Source organism: Nicrophorus vespilloides, unplaced genomic scaffold (assembly GCF_001412225.1).
Source record: "Nicrophorus vespilloides isolate i.1.1-1 unplaced genomic scaffold, Nicve_v1.0, whole genome shotgun sequence".
Taxonomy (NCBI): Eukaryota; Metazoa; Arthropoda; class Insecta; order Coleoptera; family Silphidae; genus Nicrophorus; species Nicrophorus vespilloides.
The window spans coordinates 53,848-81,290 of NW_017096425.1; the positions used below are offsets into that span (position 1 = coordinate 53,848).

General features: G+C 27.5%; 2 protein-coding genes across 3 annotated transcripts in view; one reads left to right on the plus strand and one right to left on the minus strand.

The window, feature by feature from the left end:
• Positions 1-9,291, plus strand: part of LOC108556991 (U7 snRNA-associated Sm-like protein LSm11) — a 19,451-nt gene extending 10,160 nt beyond the window's left edge. The window contains exons 2-4 of the mRNA XM_017913353.1: positions 1,581-1,702; positions 7,068-7,206; positions 8,887-9,291. Of these exons, the coding sequence (XP_017768842.1) occupies positions 1,581-1,702; positions 7,068-7,206; positions 8,887-9,062 (437 nt within the window). The 3' untranslated portion in view covers positions 9,063-9,291. The remainder of the gene's footprint in view (positions 1-1,580; positions 1,703-7,067; positions 7,207-8,886) is intronic.
• Positions 1-27,443, minus strand: part of LOC108556992 (ecdysone-induced protein 74EF-like) — a 74,221-nt gene that overhangs the window by 14,187 nt on the left and 32,591 nt on the right. The window contains exon 1 of one of the 2 annotated variants that reach the window (XM_017913354.1): positions 24,382-24,954. The exons of the other annotated variant lie outside the window; for it this stretch is intronic. The gene's annotated coding sequence lies outside the window, so the exon portion shown is untranslated. Of the gene's footprint in view, positions 1-24,381; positions 24,955-27,443 lie in introns of those variants that run through there. 2 annotated transcript variants of the gene reach the window in all.

Below are 27,443 nucleotides of genomic sequence, written 5' to 3' on the forward strand. Positions count from 1 at the left end.
ATGAAAAATAAATTACACTGGAAATAGTATAGATACCTGGGGCAGACCTTACAATTGTAATATACCGATATAAAATTAAGTTTGATTTTGGTAAATTATTTAAGTTGTTCGATTACTTTAAAGAAAAAGTAATTACATAGGACCTAGTATAGATGCATGGGGTAGACCTCTCAAAGTTAATATACAGATCTGAATCATGTAAAGAAATGTATGTAATATTTTAGTAAAATGGCTTGTTTTTGTAAAATGTTAAAGAAAAAAAAACAAATTACACTGGAGCTAGTATAAATACCTCAATATTAGTGTAAAGAGTTTAGATATGCAAAAAACATGTTGTATTTGTTTTTATAGTAATTTTTTTAAAGAAAAGTGTATTAAATAGTACCTAGTATAGATACCTGGAGAATTCCGACTTTTTTTTTAAAACTATACTCATTTACAATCATTAAATTATTATTTTGTAGAACTATAATTATTGAAGAAAATTCTTTGATATTAGATTTTCAAATGCTTCATCAAAGTTTACTAACTTGAAAACAATGAAATTATCAAAACTTTATTATTATTAATGCAATAATGTAATTAATAATTGTGACGGATTGTCATGCAGAAACGGATGCGTCCGTTGTGTATATGTCAATTCGTTTCGTTTTCGGCGAAATTTCCCACTCGATCACGTAACAACGAACGTCTGCGTACGTACGTAAGTACGAAGCAGTAAAAGACTGCGTCTTCGTGCATTTCACGCATTGAAATTCAGGTACAAAAGTGGGCATTGTTCACAAAGGAAATCCGATAACGGGACTCCGGGACTCCCGTATGCAACTACACTGTGATTATTATTAATCATTGTTTGTTATTTTCCTTTTGCTTTTTCCTCCTCGACAACAATAACGCGCATTCCGCAACGATGAAAGACAACGGGCAAAGAACAAGAAGCAGCAAGCGACGTTCAGTTTCTACAAATTCTTACTCGATTTCATCGATTCCAATTCAATTACTGTTGATGTAATAGACTTTATTGTAATAGTATTCTATAAGATAGTTTGGAAATACGCAATAATTTAGTTTGGAAATACACACTGGTATAGAATAAATTAGTTTAGAAATGCTACTATTGTGTTCAATAAGTCAACTTATTTCCAAACTTATTCGCCAAAAACAATATAATCTTAAAAGACACCTTTGGATGTTCTTTGTTATTGTTAAATAGATTAGTTACTAAGTATATTTAATGGTTGCTATGGATCCTTAAGTCAATATAACCATAGCAAAATGAAACCTAACCTAAAGCTATTGATATAGAAACTGCTTATTGTTGAAGACACATTTACAATTTGTAAATTGATAAAGATATTCCAAAGTTTATGGAAATGTAAAATAACATTCAATGATTATGAAAATCATGCAATTCATGTTAATAAATATTTTACATCAATTTTTGATTGCTGTTTAAAGAGTTGAAAAGAAAAACAAATTGACTTAATGCTTTTATGAGTTTGCAAAACGTTTCTCAATTTAGAGATAATAAACTTAATGTGTGTGTGTGTGTTTTTGTTTTATTATTATTGATATTTCAGTGCCCGTAAAAATCGAGAGAGCGCCGAGAAAACCGCTCGGTAACGTGTTGACGAAGATGGACGAGATCACCGGACCTCTGCAAGTGCTGAAGGATTGCATGGATCGTCGTGTCAGGATCAAAGTAAGCCCCGCATCATTTCACATTGATAATCTGACCTAGCATTTAATAACGATAACTTACGATATTTCTAAAAAAGAACAAGTATAGAAAATGATTAGAATTATAGTGTGTTACGTAAAATTGTTTATTTCCAATTAACAATTTTAATGCAATGCAATTTGTTGTGTAGAAAGTGTTTTCTTCCAGCGGAGAATACTTTTTCTTTATTACAATAAGTCAATTAATTAAACGAAAGGGAAATTCGCTTCCTACTATCAACTACAACAACAACAATAATAATAATAATAATAAACGACAGCATGCAACAGTATGAACGGAAAGAAAACGCGTTTCCGTCGTTGAATAATCCCGACTGCAAAACTTTCATTTCGCACCGGAACAGCGATTTTAACGAAGAAATGTAATGGCAATAATAATAATAATGGTACACGAAGAAATTATAATAATGACTTATTATGTTTATTTTCTCTCCTTCTATAGTTTTTTTCTTTTTTTCGGAAAGCTAATTGCGGTGCGAATTTGCGAACGGGATTGGATGATTGGACTTTCACTGCTTATTCTTGTTGTTGTTGTTGATGCTAGTTAGACGGTCGCAGTTGGCGAGGGAAGAAAGTGAACGCGGATCAATTTCTAAACGGTTGGCTTTGGTTGAGAGGATATCGTGTGGGAAGAGGGGAGATTCTCCGGAAGCGGAAAATGTGAAAGCATCGGCGTGGGCAGTTGCACTTCGGGGAAATCATTACGATTCGCAGGATTCAATGGATTGTTTGTTATGAGCGAAAGAAACGGAGAGTAACTCATAATAACTGTTTTGAACGACGGGCTTTGAAAAGTAAATAGGAGAGACGAGACGACGAAGAGAAAAATAGTAAATGCGAATGGTTGGAAGAATGAGAGAGAGAGTCAAGGAAAACGGTACTTTCGAAGGTCGAAGAAGGACTCGAATTGGAAACCCTTTTGTACCGTTTAGCGGATTGAAAGAGAGGAACGTGAAGATTTAGAATAAAAGAAGGATATGATAATGTATGTACGATACGCTCATCGAAGATCCTTGATTCGTTTTGTTTGTATCAGTGTGTGTGTATGCTGGGGAGTTGTGGTTTCTTAGGCGTGGTAACCTTGCGTTGCGACCTCGCCAGGACCTCGGATTTGCAAGGTCCGCGAAAGTCGCGGCTACAACACACACATAAATAAACACACAACACCTATTCCGTATTTACACACACATTCACACGAAGTACAATTCGAAGCCCACCGAAAAATATCTTTTGAACGGAATATTTTTCTCTTGGGATTATTAATAAAACTGACCTTGCCGGTCTAGAAAAAATGTATATATGCTTCTGTGCATGTACTTGACTACATCATAAACTAACTGGATATTATACAAAACGTGAAATTAATTTGGGAGAAACTTATTTTTTTTACTTATTTTAAACGTATTTTATTTAATTTTTACTATTGTTAAAAAATAAACTTAACTTGACCAAAAACTAAGCTAATCTTATCTAACCTAACCTTAACTTAATTAAGTATAAGGTATCCTAACATAAGCTAACATAACTATAGAAAAACTTCAGAAAACCTAACCTAATTTCATAAAATCTAAGATTCTTTAACATGACCTAAGCTATTATGACATAACTTAATTTTGACTTATCTGATTTGACCTAACATAACCTATATGAATACAAAATGTATCTAAGGTAATATAAACAAACGTAACCATACCAAAGTCCAACCAAACCTAACCTGATTTAATGAATTGTCACAACTTAACCTAAGCTTTATCCTATTTGATTTAACCTAACCTAACCTAACCTAACCTAACCTAACCTAACCTAACCTAACCTAACCTAACCTAACCTAACCTAACCTAACCTAACCCAGATAATGATATATTAATCTAAATTTTTAGGTAATCTTAATGAGAATTGTATTTCTACTAAATTAATCCAAATACTTATATCCACTTAGTTCATTTTTGTTAATGCATCATATTCATTCAACCAGTTTATTTCCTCCTCTTCCTTTCTTCTTGTTGTTCTTCATCCACTTTCGGTGGACCACGATCTTAAGTAACGAACGTTATGCCGACGAGCATAAATCACATCGCTCTTGACCTGCGACCTTTTCTCTCTCTCTCTCACTCACCATCTTTTGCCAGCTACTTAATCATCAGCATCGGGCGGCGCGCGTTAATCTCGAAAACTGGATTACCTCACGTTCCTCTCCTGCATTCAATTACGCTATTAGCATAAATTAACGTGATCTCCGGAGACTTAGCGGTAATAACCAAAGCCCACTATAAATACAAGGATTCCCCAGTTTTATTTTTTGTTTTCTTTCATTTCTTGTTTATTCTTACGAACATCAGTTATGCATTTTTTTTTTGGTTTAACGTTTGTTTATTTCCATTTTTTTCTTAAGCTGAAGATATTTATACTCAATATCAGATTAGAACGTTTATATAAGGATATAAAGGGAATTATACAACAAATATGAAAATATTGTTTCATTTTGCGAACTTGATTTGTCTCACTACATAATATGTTTTAACACTTTGGATATACCAACATTTCATTTAGTGGAGAAATTTCCCAATATTTTTCATTCAAAATTACTAAATCTATTCATTTTAATTCGTAGATTTCTATAGTAATCTTTTGCATATATGTTGCTTTTTTTTTCTATCTTGAATTTGTATGCGTATAAATTTTTATGTACATTTAAGCTCTTCTAATTAACCGTTTTTTCCTGTTTTCGTCTATTTGCATTTTAAATTAGAAAATGTTGTTGTAGCATCGATATAATCCTCATCCATCTGGTGTCTTTAAGAACTCTCTACTCGTTCGTATACCATAAATCACCGTAAACCACTTTCACCATTATTTACTCATTTTTCAACACATTCTCGTTAAATTCTTGAATACGTAGTAAATATTGATGAAGAATTATCAAATTGTTAACTTAAATATATAATTTTAAATAGTAGAAAATTTTTGAATGAAGTTTTAAAATTTCCAAAAAAAATATGTTACATCACATTGATTACAGTTTATTCGTTTGGGGCTGTAAATAGTCGAGTCTCATAATCCAGATTGAAGATTTATTAACGACAACGAATGAGCGCTATTATTACCATACCCATTGGATTATTATCATCGCGCTGTAATCGCAAATTAAGCCGCTTCAGCGGTAGGCTTGATCCGAATTAGATTATTTACCGGTTTCAGTATGGATTACGCTCTGAAAACATGTTGAATCTGCTGCAGCTAGACAATCACACGGAAGTGATTAATTTTCGGTTCCAATCATCATCCCGAAGCGAACGTGATCTTCACGTGGAAGCGCACTCTTTCCAAGTACTACCTCTATGATTCACATTTCATCATCGTTATTAATCGAGATTGAAGGTTGATTATAATTACACGATGGACATAAATAAATACAACTTCTACTTTTACATCGAGGCGAAGAACAACAATAAAGGTGGGCTTCGAACAAATTCCCAGTCGAAAGGCACGAAAATAACGTTTCTTAATTGGTTAATTAGTGAATGGAAGTAGAGCGTAGGTTTTCCATTAACGATTAATCAAGTTTACTAATTAACACTTTGAATCAATGTTGTCAATATCGCTTTTGTTTATTTTGTTTCTAACCTATTCATTAATTTCGGTAAACGTCAAAATATCAAATCTTAATTAATAACACTTTCTCAACAATTATAAACATTATTGTTTTTGTAAGTTATATATACAAATTATCGCTTTTATTTTGACATTTGACATTGACATTTGCAACGATTAAATACTTGCGTATTTTTGTGTTGTTCTATTCACGAGAAAAATGCTCATTTCCATCGAAATTTCAAAAATATTATGATTCAACATTCCACCCTGAGACCGTTACGAAATCGGTGACATCAAGTTCAATTCTGTGAATCGGCTGTAAAGTGGTGACATTGACATTTAACGGGATTTAAATTTCGAATAAACAATAAAGAAAAACGATCAATTTACCCCGATTTAAATACAAAATTAGCTATGCTCAAGATTAAATACTTGGAAATATATGCATGTAAATCATTATCTATTTGCTTATTCGACATTGACATTTTCTTATACTTTTTTTTAATACTCTGGTTAACATTCTTCAGGTATCCACTGAATTTTAATGAAATATTTGACACAAAAAAATAGAATGTTTTAAACGAAAAGTATTTATTTTACTAAATCTTAAGGTTGTCAGTATCTAAAATGTTAAATAAGATTTACTTCTGTCAAAATGACGTTTATGGAAAATAAGTTTTTGACATATGTCAAATATGACATATGTCAAATCTGACATTGTATTTATGTCAAATATGACACATATTTAATTAAGAAACTAAAGAAATAATCAAAATCTGATGAAATTGTAAATCGAACTTAATACATAAGTACAATAACTATCTCAGAGATATTTAAAGATTCGTTAAATTGTAAATGGAACTTTTGTTGTCAAAAATGACATTGTATATCTGTCAAATATGACATTTTTTACTTTGAAACTGATTACAGAATCTATTGTTTAATATAAAATCACGTATTTAATTAAGAAACGAAAGAAATAATCAGAAATGATGGAACTGTAAATCGAAATATTGTTTTTGTGTTGTTAATTGCAATTGTTAATTAAAAGAAGATGATTTAACACAAGTGAAGAATAAAAACGTATGCTTTTATCTGCGTGGAACTTTGAAGCTTGGAACTGCATCGAATCGTGCAGAAACTTCTACAGTAAAGAAAAAGATAAAATTAATTAATAATGAGCAATTAATTTAAATGAAATTTCGTCAACACTCGATTATCGGAGCAGGAAATTAAAAAAAAAATTGATAGAAACGTGTAAATTTTTGCATTATTATTTTTTTTTGGCATTGAACGATTACGGCTGTTGTTGTTGCTCACATGAATCGTTTGTTACATAAAAATATAAATTGAAAAAAAAAATAAATAAAATAAAATTGTTATAATATATGTAAAGAACGAGCGCACAATGTGTCCGTGTAATTACGTTGAGAGGTGGACGACCTTGCCAGAGAATAAATCTAATGCTGTTGCTGCTGTCTATTATAATTTTGTTGTGCACGATGATTATTTTTTTTTTGCTGTTGTATATAAAGTTCCATTCGTAATGTATTCTATAATTTAATGTGGCAAAAATGGCAAGGTCAGTGCTATATGTACGATCCTATACGTTCGCACCTTATGGACTTCAAGAGAATCGATTCGAATTGTTAATATATATATTTTGTAGTTGTTGATTTTTTTTGTTGATTTATGAATAACGCCTTGTAAACTTGTGCTGCGTTTGTTCGAAGGTTTGGACGAGGTCCGGCCACGGGATTAGAGGCCACTGTGTCGCGTTTCTAACAGCGTTCGACAAGTATTGGAATATGTCTTTGGTGGAAGTCACAGAAATCTGGACAAGGCCTAAGAGAAGGAAAGTGCCAGCCTTAGGTAAGAGACACACACTCAAGAGTATATGAATGCAAGAATACATACACGCACCTGGTTTACCTTCCTTTGCTCTCAAGACCATCGCAAACAAATTACCCTGCACATTCCGTTACTTCTGGTTTACCTGTTTCGCTTTTCTCCTCTCTCCATTTTTTTTTTCCATTAAATTCTCTCCTCAAACGAAACGCTGGAAAAACGCATTAAAACCGCAACAACATCAACACAGAAATGTCATGGTGCCATGGCATTTGCGTAACATGGACTTAAAAATATTTGAATTTCCCGCGCGTTCTTTCTCCAATTAATCGATCCTCGAAGTTGTTGTTTACAGTCGCAATTAGCCAATCCATTGCGTTCACATTCGTTTAAAATGAGTCACTTTTTTTTTCAATTTGGCCATGGTTATTCCAATGTTTCAACAATCTACCATCATCACATCGTTTGCAGCTCACTATAACTTTTTTTAACGAGTTTACAATAAAGTATGATTGTTGTGTAATCAGATTTTCATTTGTACTTGCATTGCTATTGGGACACATATGTGACAGATAAATGACAGTTATGTCAAATTAGAATTATTTTCTACGTCACTAATTGAAGAAATATAATGATTGATATTTGAATTAAAATTTTGACGTTTTGATAATAACCTTTTGACATCTTCTAAATGACATTTTAATTAATATTGAAATGTCAACTAGAAAATGACATTTCAATTGATATTGGAATGACATTTATAAAATGTCAAATTTCTTAAAATAATACATATTTTGAAACATATTACACACAGATTTTTTTTTTAAATATTTATGAAATATGTTTGGACAATTTTATTATGAACAACTCGGTTTATTTATGTTACAGAAAAAGTTTGTTTGTTTCGTTTTTTTTTAATTACTTAATAATTACATTTTGACATTTCAATTTCACTTGAACATTCCGAACGATATTTTTGTTACAATTTTGATGACAAATCAATAACAAAATGCTTTATTTTGAGTATTTTAAAATTATTATATTTGAAAAATCAGTAACAATAACCTTTAAAATGTGACGTTTCTCAAATTGACGTTTCTTTTTTTTTGTAAATTTTTAAATTTGTATATAAAAACAGAGTATTTTTTTTGTAAATCTTCATATTTTGACATTTGTGTAAACAAAAATACGCTTTTGTTTTGTTTTAGTAAATGTCAAAGTTTTCTGAATTTTCCAAATGAACGAAACAAACAAATTCTAATTATAATTTATAGTTATTCGAATTAAGTGTAATTATGAGTCGTTCCATGAGAGTTGAAAGGACTTTGTTCGAACATCAATAAGCATAAAACATTGTTAAAAAATATTCTCTAATGGTAATTGAAAGGAGTTTATGATTCCAGTCTAAATTGTTGAAACTTAAAGGACGCGACTTTACACTCACGTCATGGCAAAAGAAATAGCGAACACCAAGACAAAGTCTGAATAAGGAATGTAGTCCAGTTTTTTTTTATTAAAATAATTAGAAAGAACAGACGTAAGGAAAAGATAAAGATAACTTGTTTTATGAAATAATCATTGTTAGAAAGTCTTAAATTTTAATCCGTGATGTAATTCATGAACATATAAAAGATATAGTTGCAATAAAAAGATTGACAATTGTATTTTTTTTTGTTTTTGTGTGTTTATTATGTTTGTGTGTAGATGGATTCAAGGAAAACCGGAAGGATGAGGATATGGAATCGAGGCGAGGTCTGTTTCCTGATGTCGCTGTGATAGAGCAAGGCAAGAAGACAGAAACGTGCAGGAGATACGTTAATGAATTATTGGTTAGAGGCGAGCAGGTAGCATTTATAGTTGTCCTGCAAGGACAGGAATAAGTGCACTCCGTGAAACGGCGGCCGCGCAATCTGCATAATTTATAATTTAATTAAAATATTTACAAAGGCTTCGTCACTTAGAAAGAAAGAAAAAAAAAACAACAAGAAAAAGGACGAAGAGAGAAGAAAATAAATGAACAAGAGCGCGCGTTTCACACCTACTTAAGTTTAAGTTAAGTTTATTTAGTCTGACAGGTAACAGTTTCTTTGTTGTTGCATGTTTTTTTATATACAAGAAATAAAAGATATTTTTAATACTAAATGTGTTTCCTTTTTTTTTTTAACTTTTAATGAATTGAAAAATTTTGACTGACTTTACATAATCATTATTTCTTTAATTATTAAAATTTTATGTTTCATTTTGACATTTCGATAGTAACAAAAGGAATCAACTTAATCTATGTTTTTTTTTTGACGTTTTCTAAATCTGACAAATGAATTTCAACTTTTGTGATCTGCTTTAGATTATTATTGCTTAATTTTTAATATTTTTAGTTATTTTTTGAACTTTTCAATTAATGTCTTATAACTTTATTTATTTCCTAACATTTACAATTTTTTTTTATTATTTTCATATAAAATTTGAGTATAGAAGTTAATTAATTATGAATAATTATTTTATGAAATCAAGATTTGGAAGGAACGTAAAAATGCAACAGAATAGAAGATTTAGAAAAGTTGTAAATATGAAAAGACTAACAATTTTTTTGTTGGTATTCAAATTGAAACATTAAAAGAAGTTATCAAAGGAAACGGTAGCTTATAGCTACTAGATAATTTAATACCGCATAAATCTTTCATCTATAAATCTACTTGACAACAGCTTAACAACCTAACGACTGAAACGATTCGAACCACTTGAGAGACATCATTAAGATTTGATTAACATTTCAATCGAGCAAACAAGATAATTCAGTCTTTTCGATTCAATTTTTGAACACTCGAATTAGATTTGTAAAGTTTTTTTTCTTTCTTGTGCGTAGACGAATCTTGTTTTGCTTTCGTTCTCAGACATATTTTTCTTTCGCCTCTTCTACAATTTCGTGGTTTTACGGCCCATAAAATCCGATTCTGCTCCAAATCTGTTCGGCTGCGCTCCGTACGATAATTTAACCGTAAAACGAATCTCCAGACTGACGAATTAAAAACTGAAAACTATTTACAATTTCTGAAAAAACCTAACTTTCTCATTCAGTTTAACAAAAATATTTCAGTTGTTAAATTTCTCATTGTTTTTTTTTTTTGAATTTTTAAAAAAAGTTTTCAAATTGTGGACAAATGTGGATAAAACTATTTTTTCTTTATAATTGAAAATAGTTTGCATTCTACAATTGCTGAAAAACATAACTTTCTTACTCAGTTTAACAAAAATGTTTCAGTTGATAAATTTCTCATTTATTTCTGAATTAAAAAAAATCAAATTGTGGACAAATGTGGACAAAACTATTTTTTTTTTAGAATTGAAAGTAGTTTGTATTCTACAATTGTTGAAAAACATAACTTTCTTACTCAGTTTAACAAAAATGTTTCAGTTGTTAAATTTCTCATTTTTTTTTAAATTTTGAAAAAAAGTTTTCAAATTGTGGACAAATGTGGACTAAACTATTTTTTCTTTAGAATTGAAAATAGTTTGCATTCTACTATTGCTGAAAAACATAACTTTCTTATTCAGTTTAACAGAAATATTTCAGTTTTTAATATTTTAACTTTTTTCAAATTGTGGACAAATGTGGACAAAACAATTATTTTTATTTGGTAATGAAAATAGTTTGCGACTATAGTTACAAAAAACGAAATTACTTTCCGAATGAATGAATCAAAACTTAATTACGTTTAAAAACTTTAAAACGATTCTAAAAATTTACCTACGACTTTTACTTTTTTTTTTAAATTTTAACATACTTTTCATGTATTTATTAAAAAATACATTTTTTAATATTGTTACAAAAATCACGAAAAAAAAATGTAGAAAATTATATAATTACACGATTTTTTTAATATATTAATTGCAGTGATTATAAATGAAAACAAGTCGTTATCAAAATACACTTTTTAAATGAAAATTTTTGTTCTCATAAATATTCATGAAAAAGTTGTTATTGAAATATCGATCATTCAACTATAGTTTCTGAAATAATTAAAATTTACATTTATTTTTTTTGTAAACATTCACATTTCTACTTTACATTGTCTTTAACAGTCTTTTAACATACCAAAAAAACAATGGAAACAACCCAATCTCTTCCACGAATTCTTTCCGACTGTTGATTTCTTCATTATCAACCGGATAATTACACCACGAAACGAAACAAGAATGAAAACTAATCATAATTACTTCACGTTAATATAAAAAAAACATCGATTTCGAACAAAAATTTAATCTTAATGAGTTCATTGGTTCAATACAACGACGTAATTTTTTTCAGAGTTCAATAGCTTTGTTTTCGTAACTAGAAAAAAAAACAGACGCAATTTCTTGAAGAGCAACAAATATTTACGATTTTAATGTATTCAAAAAATGTCGAAGAACGTAATTTTTAGCGACATAGTAAAAGAAGAGAGAAGGAATGAAATAACGAAAACAACCAGGAAGGATCGTAAAAGCAACCTTGGAATTTCTTGCGCAGATCTAATCGACAAACCTGACGTAGTTAGAACGAGAGAAGAAAAAAAACAAGAGGAAAACAAGGTGAAGTATACTAGTTTTATGTGCGATTTTATAGTTTTTGTATATTTACTTAATTAAATTTAGTTATTATTTTGTTAGTTCAATTTAAAAATGTTAATTTATAATATAGATTACGTAATTGAAATAGTTAAAAGGTAAGTAGGAAACAGCAAAATCAATAAATCTATATTCATTAATTGCGAATGTTGGATAGGTAAGAAATGTCCAGTAAAATTGCAATATTGTTCATTCTATGCAAATAAATATATGATAGTGAATCCGTACTGATCGAATCCGCACTTTGCGAGGTATTGATGTAATATTTAAATGTGATTTATTTCCTTTTATGCTGGCTAAAGTTTGTAGAATTTCCGAGTTTTCAGTTTCCTCAAAATCATATTATAATATCTCTATTAGTGTTAATTGACAAAATCTGAAGACATTTTCATCGTCTAAATCAAGATTTGAAGCAATATTAATTGATTTATCATTATTTTTTTAAATAAAGAAAAATTAGATTTTTCAAACTTTTATGTGATTTTCACAACTTAAACAACTTTTCAAAAAAATTTAACATTTTTTGTTTCTTGTATTGAAATAATTGAATGTAATTGAGCAGAAAAACAGATCATAATAGAATGTCTTAAGTCGATGTATAAATTATAAATTATTTCAATTTCAAAAGATCCTCATCACTTTAAGAATTATTTAGGGATCTTTGCCACTCTTTAATTCATAGCTTATTGTTGGAAGAATCATCAAATAAAGTAAATTTAAAATATGTTTAAGTACAAAAATATTCAGTCCTAACTTTAACAGCGAATAAAATAATTTTTTTCATACATTTTTCTAAGATCGAACAGAAACAAATCAATTAGTTCCATAAGATCTTCACCAATTCAACAACTTTTTTTTGAGAAATTTTTACCACTCTTTATTTTAAAGCTTATTGTTGAAAGAATCATCAAATATAGTAATTTTAAAACGTATTTAAGTACAAAAATATTCAGTCCTAACTTTAACATCGAATAAAATAATGTTTTTCATATATTTTTCCAATATCTAACAGAATCAAATCAATTAGTTCCATAAGATCTTCACCAATTCAACAACTTTTTTTAGAAATCTTTACCACTCTTTATTTTAAAGCTTATTGTTGAAAGAATCATCAAATACAGTAATTTTTAAACGTATTTAATTACAAAAATATTCAGTCGTAACTTTAACAGCGAATAAAATATTTTTTTCATACATTTTTCTAAGATCGAACAGAAACAAATCAATTAGATCCATAAGATCTTCACCAATTCAACAACTTTTTTTTAGAAATCTTTACTACTCTTTATTTCATAACTTCTTGTTGAAAGAATCATCAAATAAAGTAAATTTAAAATGTGTTTGAGTAAAAAAAATATTGAGTCGTAACTTTAACAGCGAATAGCAGTGGTTGTAAAAGGTGGACATTGTTGCCACACACCTGAAGTTGCCGAAAAAAGCTCCGAGGAGTTAAGCATGGAGAAGATGATTCTTAAGTTACCACCGCGAAAAATAGTTCGTGAAACCCCAACGATTTCTTCCTAAATCCGCGCAACTTGGTCCTTTATCCAAAACGCATACTTCTAATGCAAATTTCATTAAACACTTATGAAAAACAGTAGACGATTCCAAAATAGTCTAGATAGACATCCAAACATATTAGCTGTCAATCTTCTTGACAATAACCTAACAATCCAGAGATTGAAGCGACATAAGCAACTAGATATAACATTAAGATTCAACAAATAACCAATAAGTAAAGGATAATATTGAGTAGATCAAAATAAAATGAACGCAAAAAAAAACATCAATTAGTTCCTGTTTCTTTCACTTAAAATTTTGTAAGTCGTATTTTATATAAAAGCGAATTTAAAAAAATCAGTTAATTGCATAAAATTGTTACTTTTTTGAGAAATCTTGAACACACTTTGTATTATATCTCATTGAAAGAATCGCTAAATTTTGAATTTTAAATAGTTTTTTTTTATAGTAGTAATTCGAATTATCAGTGTATTTTACAACATATGAGTCCTTGCGATTGATGAGTCGTCCTTTACAGAAAAAAAAACCATCATGAATTACAATTGCCGACTATAAATACGAGCAAGTGAGTGAATAAAGAAAATATAATAGTTATTATCTTTATTGGATTTCATTATAAATACAGTGTGGCATTTAAGTAATTACCTTGGGCATTGTTTATTTTAAAATAATAATTATCTGCCGAGTCACTCTTACGCATTACCATAAACATTATTAGAATTACGATTTGTATATTTAATATAATATATTAATATAGGCGGCTGGACAATCATTTGTTTTTTCTTTATTTCTTCTTGTTCTTTCATTTCATTCTCTTTCCTTTGTTTTACACGTACACTCCCTCTCACTCTACAACGCTCTGGTATTCGCGCATTTGCTTATTCATAATTTACAGTTAATTCCAATATAAATATCATTTTTCGATTTCTTTTCGATTCGAAAACTCGTTTATGCATAATTCCACTATAACTGATTTCTGTATTTGTTTTTTTTTTCAACATTGTTATTGTATGCATTTGCAGCCTTCGTTTAGATCTCTTTTTTTTTGTAAAGAGCTTCGAAATGTGCGTTAATTTACTTTCGCTTGACGATAAAAGACAAGTAAATTGCATGTAGATAACTTAACTGGAGGTGTTTCACTTAACATACTTAGATAAGTTTTAATTTGTTTGCAACATTATGTACTGCAATACATATTAATTACTAATGATTCGCGCACATAAATCATATACACGTCTAAATATTTCATTTAAAAAAATCCTTTGTTCAAAAAAAAAACAATTTGGAATTTTTTAACAGTTTGTTTAATACATTATGATGACATCATATGACAGTTGACATATGACTGTTCAACAAATATTTGACATATGACAGTTTTGGTGATATGACAGTTTTACGACATTCAACTAATAGTTGTCAATTGATTGTTCATGAAAGTTAAGAAACACGTCTAATTTTTTGTTTTTTAAATCCTTTGTTTAAAAATGAACAAATAAAATAATTTGGAATTTAAATTAAAGCATTTTTATTTTTTTTATAACAAAAATGTATTGCTAAATAGTTTTATAACAGTTTGTTTAATAAATTATTAAAATTTCATATGACAGTTCAACAAATATTTGACAAATGACAGTTTTGGTGATATTCAACAAATATTTGACATATGACAGTTTTAAGACATTCAGCTAATAGTTGCCAAGTGACAGTTCATGAAAGTTAAGCAACACGTCTAATTTTTTTTGTTTTTTAAATCATTTGTTCAAAAATGAACAAAACAAAATAATTTGGAATTTAAATTAAAGCATTCTTATTTTTTTTATAACAAAAATGTTATGCTGAATAGTTTTATAACAGTTTGTTTAATAAATTATGAAAATTTCATATGACAGTTCAACAAATATTTGACGTATGACAGTTTTGATGACATTCAACAAATATTTGACATATGACAGTTTTAAGACATTCAACTAATAGTTGTCAAGTGACAGTTCATGAAAGTTAAGCAACACGTCTAAATATTTCATTTTTTTAAATTTTAAATATCCTTTGTTCACAAATGAACAAAAAAAAAAGTTGGAATTTAAATTAAAGCATTATTATCTTTTTATAAGAAAAATGTATTGCTAAATAGTTTTATAACAGTTTGTTTAATAAATTATGAACATTTCATATGACAGTTCGACAAATATTTGACATATGACAGTTTTGGTAATATTAAATATTTGACATATGACAGTTTTACGACATTCAACTAATAGTTGTCAATTGACAGTTCATGAAAGTTAAGCAACGTGTCCAATTAAATTGTAATTAATAAAATAAATCAATAAAAAATAGTTCGTAGCATCATCTAAATTAATTAATCTTAATTATGACATATATTAGTTATAAGATATTCAAAAAATAGTAGATAATTGAAAGTTTTATGACAATTAATCAATACACATGACAGTTCATGAAAATTAAGCAAATTTGTATCTGTCATATGTCAATACTGATATTCAACAAATATTTGACATATAACAGGTTTGATGACATTCAACAAACATATGACAGTTTTACGACATTCAACAAATAGTTGTCAATTGACAGTTCATGAAAGTTAAGCAACACGTCTAAATATTTATTTTTTTTAATCCTTTGTTCACAAATGAACCAATTTGGAATTTGAATTAAAGCATTCTTTATATTTTGATTAAGATATATATATTGCTCAATAGTTTTATAACTATTTTTTAATAAATTGTGAAAATTCATATGACAGTTGATATTGATATTGACAGTTCAACAAACATTTGACATATGACAGTTTTACGATATTCAACTAATAGTTGTCAATTGACAGTTCATGAAAGTTAAGCAACGTGTCCAATTAAATTGTAATTAATAAAAAAACTTAAGTGTGACATATGTTAGTTATAAGATATTCAAGTAGACAATTGAAAGTTTTATGAAACACGACAGTTCATGAAAATTAAGCAAATTATTATATGACAGTTTTACGACACTCAACAAATATTTGACATTTGACAGTTTTATGACAATTAACAAGTAGTTGACATATAACAGTTCATGAAAATTAATTAACTAAAGTTTAGTTAATTTTAAATTAAATTAATTATAAATAAATTTGGTTTAAATCTCCAATTAAATTCTATTCGTTAACATTTTTTTTAATGAGTCATTATTTAATGTATAGTTTACATCTCAAAGACTCAATTTTTACGCATCGCGTGTAGAATTTCACTTTTTAATCCTCTCTTGTGTTCAACGCGCATAAAATTGTAGAGAATTAGCTACGAATCCTTATTAACTAGTCCAACGATCGGATCCGTTAAAGTACACACCACATGCATTTCTTCTACTTATATTTTTTTTATAACTAAACAAAATTTACTTAAATTTTCGGTCGACTTTCGTTCGGAGTGAAAGTACGAAATACAGCACATTTTTCGTGCATCGCTCTCGAAACAAACGTATATAATAATAATTTAAATAAAATTAGAGCAAAGCGAAGTTCTCTGCTTCGTCCGAAACGTGAATTAAATGAGATTTTTAGTACACATAGAAATGCAAGAAAAAAAAAAAGAAAATATGCGAGTTTAATGTATGAAAGTGTACGTAATAAGTTTTCGTATTAATAGATTTAGTGCGCTCATAAAATTATTCTTTGGACTCGATTCTCTTCGTAAACTTCGACAAAAAAAAATAATATAGAAAATAAAAACATTAGTACTCTGACCTAAATCCAATACGTTTTAGGGTCTTCAACTTTTATGTAGAAAAAGGAAGAAATTGATACAAAATTTAATTTGTAATTAATGAAAAACAAGTTAATTTAGATATTCAACAAATATTTGACATATGACAGTTTTATGATATTCAACAAATACATCACATACAAAAGTTTTGTGACACAATTTGTTGACAATTGACAGTTCATGATTGTTAAACAACGTGTCCAATCAAATTACAATCATTGATATTCAACAAATATTTGACATAAGGCAGTTTTATGACATTCAACAATATGTTGACAATTGACAGTTCATAAACATTATCTAAATTATTGATAGTTGACATATGACAGTTATATAAAATTCAACTAACAGTTGACACATGACAGTTCAATATCTACAATTGTTTTTCTATTGGATGATGATCTCAAAACAGTAAACAGAAACTGCAAGTACATAAAAATATATATGTTTGTAAAATTGTATTTAGCATATTAAACGCGATCTCAAATATGACAATTTTTTGACATTCAACAGTTGACAAATGATAGTCTAAAAATAGTTGACATATGACAGTTATATAAAATTCAACTAACAGTTGATACATGACAGTTTATGGAAATTAAAAAATATGTACAAATATTGGTTTTTCTTTGGGATGATGATCTCAAAATAGTAAACAGAAAAGTACATAAAAATATATACGTTTGTAAAATTGGATATGAAACAAGTTCTCAAATATGACAATTTTTTGACATTCAACAAATAGTTGACAAATGACAGTACAAAAATAGTTGACAAGTGACAGCTCAACGATAGTTGACACATGACACTTCATGAAAGTTAAACAGCAATTAATAGTAATTTCGATTATGTAATTTTTTAACAGAAAATAGTAAACAGAAGTATAAAAACTGTAACGAACATAAATATATAGATTTTTTTTTAATTGTCGTTCTCAATAACGAATTCTCTATATTCCATAACGTAGTCTATACTTTGCAGCTGCATTTCGAAGAATGTAAACGTTAGGAGAAAACAATTAACCCACTTATTGTTAATTTCAATTATCAATATTGTAATTACGCAAATTGCGAATATCTCCGTTCCTTTTTTTTCCTTCATCCTGCAATAATTTTGATCTCAATTGTTGCACACAACCCAACTCAATTATTCAACACAATAATTTAACTTTGTAATTAAAAAGAATTAAATTAGTTGCAACAACAGTTTAATTTTGTACTTTATAAACATTGCTTAACTCTCTCTTTAGTTTTTTTGCCCAATTGCAGTATTACATTTAACTACACTAATTAATAATATGTTTTTTTGTTAAATCATCATAGTTGTCAAAAAATATTTGACATTTAACAGTTTTATGACATTCAACAAATAGTTGACATCTGACAGTTCACGAAAGTTAAACAACATGTACAATTCAATTTTTCGATTATTCTTGAATTTTCCATCTGTAAGAGAATATCTCTATTAATTTACACATTTACTTAAACTTTTATCAGCGATCGGTTTAAATAAACATTAGGAGTTTATACAAACTATGTGAAACATTTTTCTGATGTAACTTTTCTATCGAAAACCAGAAACAAATAATTCAACCTTTTTCAACCAAAAGACTGACATTTCTTCCAGAATATAACTATAACAGGATTGAATGAAACAATTTAAATAGATGATTTAAAAATTGAAAATAATATCGATGTAATCGACTTAGTTATAACTGTAATGACAATAATAAACAATGCAATTTGAAACTACTTCAGTATGTTATTGTTTGCTTTGCATTAGCGCATGGATGCATCCATTACGTAATTATTTCAGTGTTTACATTATTAATTTGTATGTATTGTATATTCCTCATTGCATATTAATGTAACTAATATGAATCATATTAGTAGCAGAATTTGAAGTTTTGAAAAGCACTAGGAATAGTTGACATATGACAGTTTTATGACATTCAACTAATACATGACACATGACAGTTCATGTCGATAATAACACATAACCTTATTCAAAAGGCGGTTGTAAATATTTGTGTTACATAAATAAATCTTTAAAAGATTCTTGTTTGTGTCTAAAATATCTAAAAATTACCTTTTTGTGGTAGTGTTTTGTTTGTATATATTTCGATTTTAAACGTTACAAAGTTCAATTATTCAAATATCGAAATCTACGAAACTAAATATCGAAGATATTTTCGAAATGAATCGGTGCAAAGTGCGGCAGCGATATCTCAGCGAGTATTGTCTACAATCAACATTCCTGTCGCCTTGCCTAACGTCCTAAATCCATAAAAATTGTGAACGTTAAGGATATTTTTCTTAAATCGTTAATTGTAATAATATTTGTTCACTTAAATTTAAAATAAACTTTATGTTACTTTTCGTTCTGTTTATGTTTAAAGTCGTTTAAAAAAATGCAATCTCTGTCTTTATATGCCAGGTTTAACACAGTTGAAGTTTAAATTTTAATAAAGCAAAAAAATTCAATTTAATTTTGTTATTTGATTTAAGTGTAAAAGAATTCTTTAATTTTTAAATAAAGAAAATGGGAAAAACATAAATTTCAATTCAAGCTTGAAATTTCAAAGCTTCAAATTTATTATGAAAAATGATGACGAAGTTAACAAAATTGTGAATATCTTCTGCTGAAACTTAGTAAGAAAAACTGAAGCACATTCGAAATATTATTTCTAATGTATATTTCTCATCGTTTTTATCTAATAATCTGATTTTGTATCGAAGAATCATCTTCTAAATTGCTTTTATCAAGTAATTAAAAACAATTACTTACAGAAAATGCAGGAAAAACATGAATTTTCATAATTTCATGTTTTTTTTTATCTTTAGAGTATTATTGCTGCATTAAATCAAAATTTAAAATAGGATTTATTGTTTTCATCATTCACAGATGATAAAGTTGATAATTTGTCTTGTTTCAATTTATTTTAAAGAAAGAAAATTCAGGGCTGAAAAAAAAATCATGAATTTTCACAATTTCTTGAATTTTTTTTTATATTATTATTATTGTGATATTGAAGATTCAGTTGAAATTGTTAAATTTATTATAAATTATTATCGTGAATTTATCCAAATTCTGAATATTTTCTGAACGAAACTTGATAACTGCTTAGTAAGAAAAATCTATATATTAAAACACATTCAAAATATCATTTTTAATAAGATTTTCTACTTTTTCATCATTTACAGTTGAAAATTTGTCTTGTTTCAAATAGATTCAACTTTTAAAATAAAGAAAATTCAATGAGGAAAAAATATATGAATTTTCATAATTTCCATTATAATATTATTGTGATATTGAAGATTCATTTGATAATATGTTTCTAGTACAAAATGTTAAAGTTATTATAACTTATTATGTAGAATTTATCCACCTTACCAATATGTTCTAAATTAAACTTGAGAACTGCTTAGTAATAAAAATCTGTATATTAAAACACATTCAAAATATAGTTTCTAATACGATTTTATGCATGAAACGAATACTTTTTCAATATTTTCAGTAATTTGTTTTGTTTCAATTTTTTAAATAAAGAAAATACAGTTGAAAATAATAATATGTATTTCCTTTATATTATTATTGTCATATTGAAGATTCATTTGAAATTTCGTTTAAAAGTGTTAAATTTATCCAAATTTTGAATATTTTCTAAACGAAACTTGATAACTGCTTAGTAATAAAACATCTGTAAATTAAAACACATTCAAAATATTGTTTCTAATTCGATTTTATATCAAGAAACGAACACTTTTTCATCATTTAAAGTTGATAGTTTGTTTTGTTTCAAATTGTTTCAATTTAGTGCGAAAAATACATGAATTTCCATTATATAATTATTGTGATATTGAAGTTTTATTTGAAATTTAGGTATAAAAGTGTTAAATGTTAAATTATGTTGAATTTATCAATCTTTCGTATACGTTCTAAATGAAACTTGAGTTCTGCTTAGTAATAAAAATCTGTATATCAATCACATTCAAAATATTATTTATAATACGATTTGTTGCATAAAACGAATACTTTTTCATGATTTACAGTTGAGAAAGTTGACAATTTGCCTTGTTTCAATTTTTTGAATAAAGAAAATTCAGTGGGAAAAAAATACATGAAGTTTCATTAATTCCATTATATTATTATTGTGATATTGAAAATACATTTGAAATTATGTTCTTGAGTGTAAAATGTTAAATTTGATATAACCTATTATATTATATTTATCCATTTTTCAATATTTTCAAAATTAAACTTGATAATTACTTAGAAATAAAAAAATCTGTATATTAAAACACATTCAAAATATTGTTTCTAATATGATTTTCTTGCATGAAACGAATATTTTTTCATCATTTACAATTGATAAAGTTAATAATATGTCTTGTTTAAATGGGATAAAATACATGAATTTCTATTATATTATTATTGTGATATTGAAGATTCATTTGAAATTAGGTTTTTAAGTGTAAAATATTGAATTTACTAGAATATTTTGTTGAATTTATCCAAAATCTGAATATTTTCTAAACGAAACTTGATAACTGCTTAGTAATAAAACATCTGTAAATTAAAACACATTCAAAATATTGTTTCTAATACGATTTTATACAAGAAACAAACACTTTTTTTATCATTTACAATTGATAATTTGTCTTGTTTCAATTTTTTAAAATAAAGAAAATTCAGTGGTAAAAAAACATGAATTTCCATTATATACATTATTGTGATATTAAAGTTTCATTTGAAATTAGATTTAATTAACACTATTAAACCTATGTTAAAACTAAATGTTAAGTTATTAATGTAATAAATAACATGAGAAAGAAAAATCTGTATAATAAAACACATGTCTAATACGATTTTCTACATAAAACGAATACTTTCTTGTGATTCTTACTTGATAATTTGACTTGTTTTGATGATGATACGAATCCTGTTGATTTAAATACAGAAAATTCAGTTGATAAATTAAAAAAAGAAACGTGAAATTTTCATAATTTCCATTACGGTTGGTGCATAAGGTCATTGCGTTTCAACAACGCACATGTTTTTATTTTGTACTTCGAAATTCGAGAAGGTACGAAAATAATGGCATTGACAATGGACGACGCGTGGATTCGCTAATGGACTTTTTTTTTCACATACGCACAAAGCGTTCTGTTTACTCCTTCTCCTTCTTCACAACATCAACATCCAACTGGAAACATCGTTTAGCTAGATGCTAAATTCATTTTTTTTTAATGTTTATTCTTGCACAAATCGCCAAACGAAAACTGTTTATTTATCGCATTTGAATGCCACGTTTACCATTTACTCGTTGTACGCGAATTTCATTAAGAAAACATCAAGTTTTCTTCAGTTTTTTCTTATTTATTCTTTGCATACACACTTTGTGTGAAGTAAATAAAAACAAAACAAAAAAACTTTCTTTCCCATTACGCAGTAAAACCCTTGGCAACGTCTAATACCGAAAATTGATTACGTTGCCTAGCAACAGAAAAATTATCATCTGTACACAAACGTCACAAAGCTTGAAGTATTTTTAATGAAAAAGCTACTCCAAGGATAATAAAAAAAGGAAGAATCAATTCAATTTCTTAAAAAGAAAAAACGCAACAAATAGAATCAATAAATATTGTTTCGTCCTTTAAATTAAATGCAATTTAATCGGCCGACTTGATTCTAATTTAAAACAAAAAAAAAACGTACTCTTAAATTACTTGATCCTTGAGTTACGTTCTCTTTCTTTCTTTCTCTCACCGACAACATCTCGTCGCTAAGTACGAAATTTTTATTATTTTTTCCTTGAATATCGTTTAGGTGTTCTGTTTGTTGTTGTTAGTTATACATTTAGTTTTATTAAACTTCGTACTTCTTCCATTGAATTCCCAAAAACAAGGACACGACAATTATACAAAAAAAAAGACAAAGAAACAACTTCAAGTGAATATTTGTGTGTGTGGATTGTTTGTATTACAACTTAACGCATCAATAAAACATCTTCTATTTTTTTTCAAAAATATTTCTTATTTATATCAAAAGTATAAAAACAGTTATTATTTACTTGTAAAATTATACAAGTCGTTTATGTACAAAGCAATTTTATTCAATTTAATGATTACTTATTGCTTCATTATTTATTTATATAATGAATAATGTAAATTATTATCCCTGTAATTTGATTTAATGTAACAGAAATTAATAATTGACTTGTGGCATGATTTGTGCAATTAATTCCACGCATACTTTCGCAATTTGTCATGGAAGATTTACACTTTTCCACTATACAAACAAAAACTATCCCAAATCTTATAACATTGATAAAATATTATTTGTTTGTTGATGTTAATTTTTTATATAAATATTTTTATGTAATGTTACCAATTTTTTTTTTAAGTTTACTAAATTTACTTCTAATTGCATGAGTAAATAAGGAAATTAGTGTATTTTTCAATGAAAAAAGTACAATTAAAACTTGTTATAAATTTAATTCATATTGAGAGTAACATGTAAATTAAGTTGTGGGTTTTAATGTTCGCTGCCACACGCATCTTGAAACTTACTTAAGTGAAAATAAATAAATGTAACACTCTTCGATCCGATTTGCATTTCAAATTACTTTTCGGTTTTAAAGGTTACTTAACTTAATCATTGCTTAGAAATGTAATGGTCAACCATTAGTAAATGTGCTAATCTAGACTGGAGAAATGATTGATTCATCAAATTATAACAAATGTTCGGTTTTAAACAACTCAAAGTTTATTATTATCAAAGTAAAATAGAAAATTTCAATTATTTTTGTATCATTTTCAAACTGTAAATATATTGAATTATTTAGCTTAATTGTAAATTAGTTAAAGTGTTTGGCTTTTAACAATGATCTAATAAAAAAAACTTTTATCTAAATAGTTTTTGTTTTATTTATAGCAAATTTGGTCAAAGTTATTTTATTAAGTTTTGAAAATTATTTTGTTAAAAATCAAATTTTTTTATTAAAATAAACTTAATAAATTAGTTAATATTTAAATGCGTTTATAAAAGTTTATAAAAACTTTGATTCGTGGAAATTTATTCAAAGTAAAACATAATAAAACAAGAGAATTTTCTATAAATTTATTTTTTGTTCAAATATTTAATTGTAGGTTTTTTTTTTTTATTTAAAAGTTATCAAAATTCGTCGTCCATCAACTATTATCAACTCAAAACGTTTATAATTGAATTAGCTTTAATAAATCTTTAGTTTTAGTACTAAATAACTTATTATTATTGTAGTTTTTTTTTTAAATAAATTTTATAAACAAACCTTTGTTCCATTCGTTTTCAAACCAAAATTGTGTGTAGGAGAATATAAAAAAAAGTGTGTGTAATTCCAGAGAGAGGTAGTGTAAATAATCCAGATAATATTTAACTTGTCTCTTCCTCCACAGGTGAGAAGAAAGTACAAGAATCCACTGAACAAGAGCACTTTAAGACACACAGAATAATCCGAATCGTATTAAGAATAATCCAGAGAAGCGCACCAAAAGTTGATCACTTTTTTTTGTATTTTAAGAATGTTGATTAGGAGCGAGACGCGCACATGTTTCTGAACTGAGAAAACTGAACTGAATCGAAAAATGATAAACCCAAAGTTTATTCACTTATAATTAGAAACTTGTAGATTTTTCAAACGAGAATGAAAATATCCTTTTAATAAGAAAATCCTGGATGCAGAGAGGTGTACGTTCGTGGTATAACGGTAGAAATTCAGAAGTTCGCGGTACGCGTGAACGGGCGTGCGCACCATTCATATAGTCACAACGGACTAAACTAAGCACAAGATGCGCGATATTCGCGCTTAGCTTTGGCGACGGACTAGCCTTTCTAAGCGCGAATGGCGGCGACCGTTCACGAATACAAGGCTGTAGCCAAGCGAAACTCTTTGTTTAGAGGCTGATGCGTGTCTCTGTGTGAGTGTGTGTATATATATGTATATGTTCCCTAAGCCCGTCCGTATCCATCCATGTGAGTGTGAGTGTGTACGTATGGATATATAGGAGGAGCGCTTAGGCAGTGTGTGCGTGCGAGTCGTAAATATAAAATAGTTCTCTCCTCTCTCGCTCTCGTCGCATTTCTAATGCTTTGGGCCAGTCGGAGCCGGAGCAGAAGCGGTAGAGTGCTGTAGTAGTAATAGTAGTAGTAGTAGAAGAAGCAGGCAGCAGCAGCAGCGGCGAGGTCTTTTCACCTCGTCCATATACTCTCTCTTCTAATCACATTCGAAATGCCTTCGGAATCGGTTGCCCATGAGGCAAGGTCCTCAAACACTAGAATGATTCATGAATGACCATTTAAAAAACAATATAAAGTTGTAATAATTTGATAGTAACATCCTCAGATTGAAACTCAACGTAAAGAATATTGTAATAATAGTATTAAAATCATTACTTTCCACTATCAACTATTGAATGTTGCATAAAAATACTGTTTTATTCCATTTATTTCTATTTGTCCATTTGAAAACAAACAATATAAAGTAATGATAATCTGATAGTAAGATACTCAGATTCATTAATAATTTCAAACTCAACTTAAAGAACATTGTAATATTTTTGCTAAATGTGAAATGATACATAAAAATACTATTTTATTTCATTTCATCAAAAAGAATATAAAGTATTGAGGTCCTTAGATTCATTAATAATGTCAAACTCAACGTAAAGAATATTGTAATCATTGTGCTAAAACATTACTTCCAACTACAAAAGATAGGTAAAGCCCTAATTAATGAAATGTTACATAAAAATACTATTTTATTTCATCAAAAATAATATGAAGTAGTGAGGTCCTTAGATTCATTAATAATGTCAAATTCAACCTAAAGAATATTGTAATAACAGTATTAAAATCATTACTTTCAACTATCAAAAGATAGACAAAGTTCTATTGAATGTTGCATAAAAATACTGTTTTATTCCATTTATTTCTATTTGTCCATTTAGAAACAAACAATATAAAGTAGTGATAATCTGATAGTAAGATTCTAAGATTTATTAATAATTTCAAACTCAACTTAAAGAACATTGTAATAATTGTGCTAAATCATTACTTCCAACTACAAAAGATAGGTAAAGCCCTAATTAGTGAAATGTTATATAAAAATACTATTTTATTTAATTTCATTTCATCAAAAACAATATAAAGTAGTGAGGTCTTTAGATTCTTTAATAATGTTAAACTCAACGTAAAGAATATTGTAATCATTATGCTAAATCATTACTTTCAACTATCAAAAGATAGGTAAAGTCTTAATTACTGAAATGTTGCATAAAAAATACTATTTTATTCCATTTATTTCTATTTGTCCATTTAAAAAACAATATAAAGTAGTAATAATCTGATAGTAATATTCATTAATAATTTCAAACTCAACGTAAAGAACATTGTAATATTTGTGCTAAATCATTACTTCCAACTACAAAAGATAGGTAAAGCCCTAATTAGTGAAATGTTGCATGAAAATACTATTTTATTTCATTTCATTTCATCAAAAACAATATAAAGTAGTGATAATAAGGTCCTTAGATTGATTAATAATGTCAAACTCAACGTAAAGAATGTTGTAATAATAGTATTAAAGGCATTACTTTCAACTATCAAAAGATACGTAAAGTTCTAATTAGTGAAATGTTGCATGAAAATACTATTTTATTTCATTTCATTTCATCAAAAACAATATAAAGTAGTGATAATAAGGTCCTTAGATTGATTAATAATGTCAAACTCAACGTAAAGAATGTTGTAATAATAGTTCTAAAGTCTTCACTTTCAGGTATCAAATGATGGTAAAGTCATTAAATATTGGAAAGATTCATAAAAATACTATTTTATTCCATTTATTTCTATTTGTCCATTTAAAAAAAAAACAATATAAAGTAGTAATAACAATATAAAGTAATATTCATTAATAATTTCAAATTCAACTTAAAGAACATTGTAATAATTGTGCTAAATCATTACTTCCAACTATAAAACATAGGTAAAGCCTTAATTAGTGAAATGTTACATAAAAATACTATTTTATTTCATTTTATTTTATTTCATCAAAAACAATATAAAGTAGTGAGGTCTTTAGATTTATTAATAATGTCAAACTCAACGTAAAGAATATTGTGCTAAATCATTACTTTCAACTATCAAAAGATAGGTAATGTCTTAATTAGTGAAATGTTGCATAAAAATACTTTTTTATTTCATTTATTTCTATTTGTCCATTGAACAAAAACAATATAAAGTGATGATATTGTGATAGTAAAGTCCTCAGATTCATTAATAATTTCAATCTTCAACTTCACTAAAGTCTTCACTTTCAGGTATCAAAAGATAGGT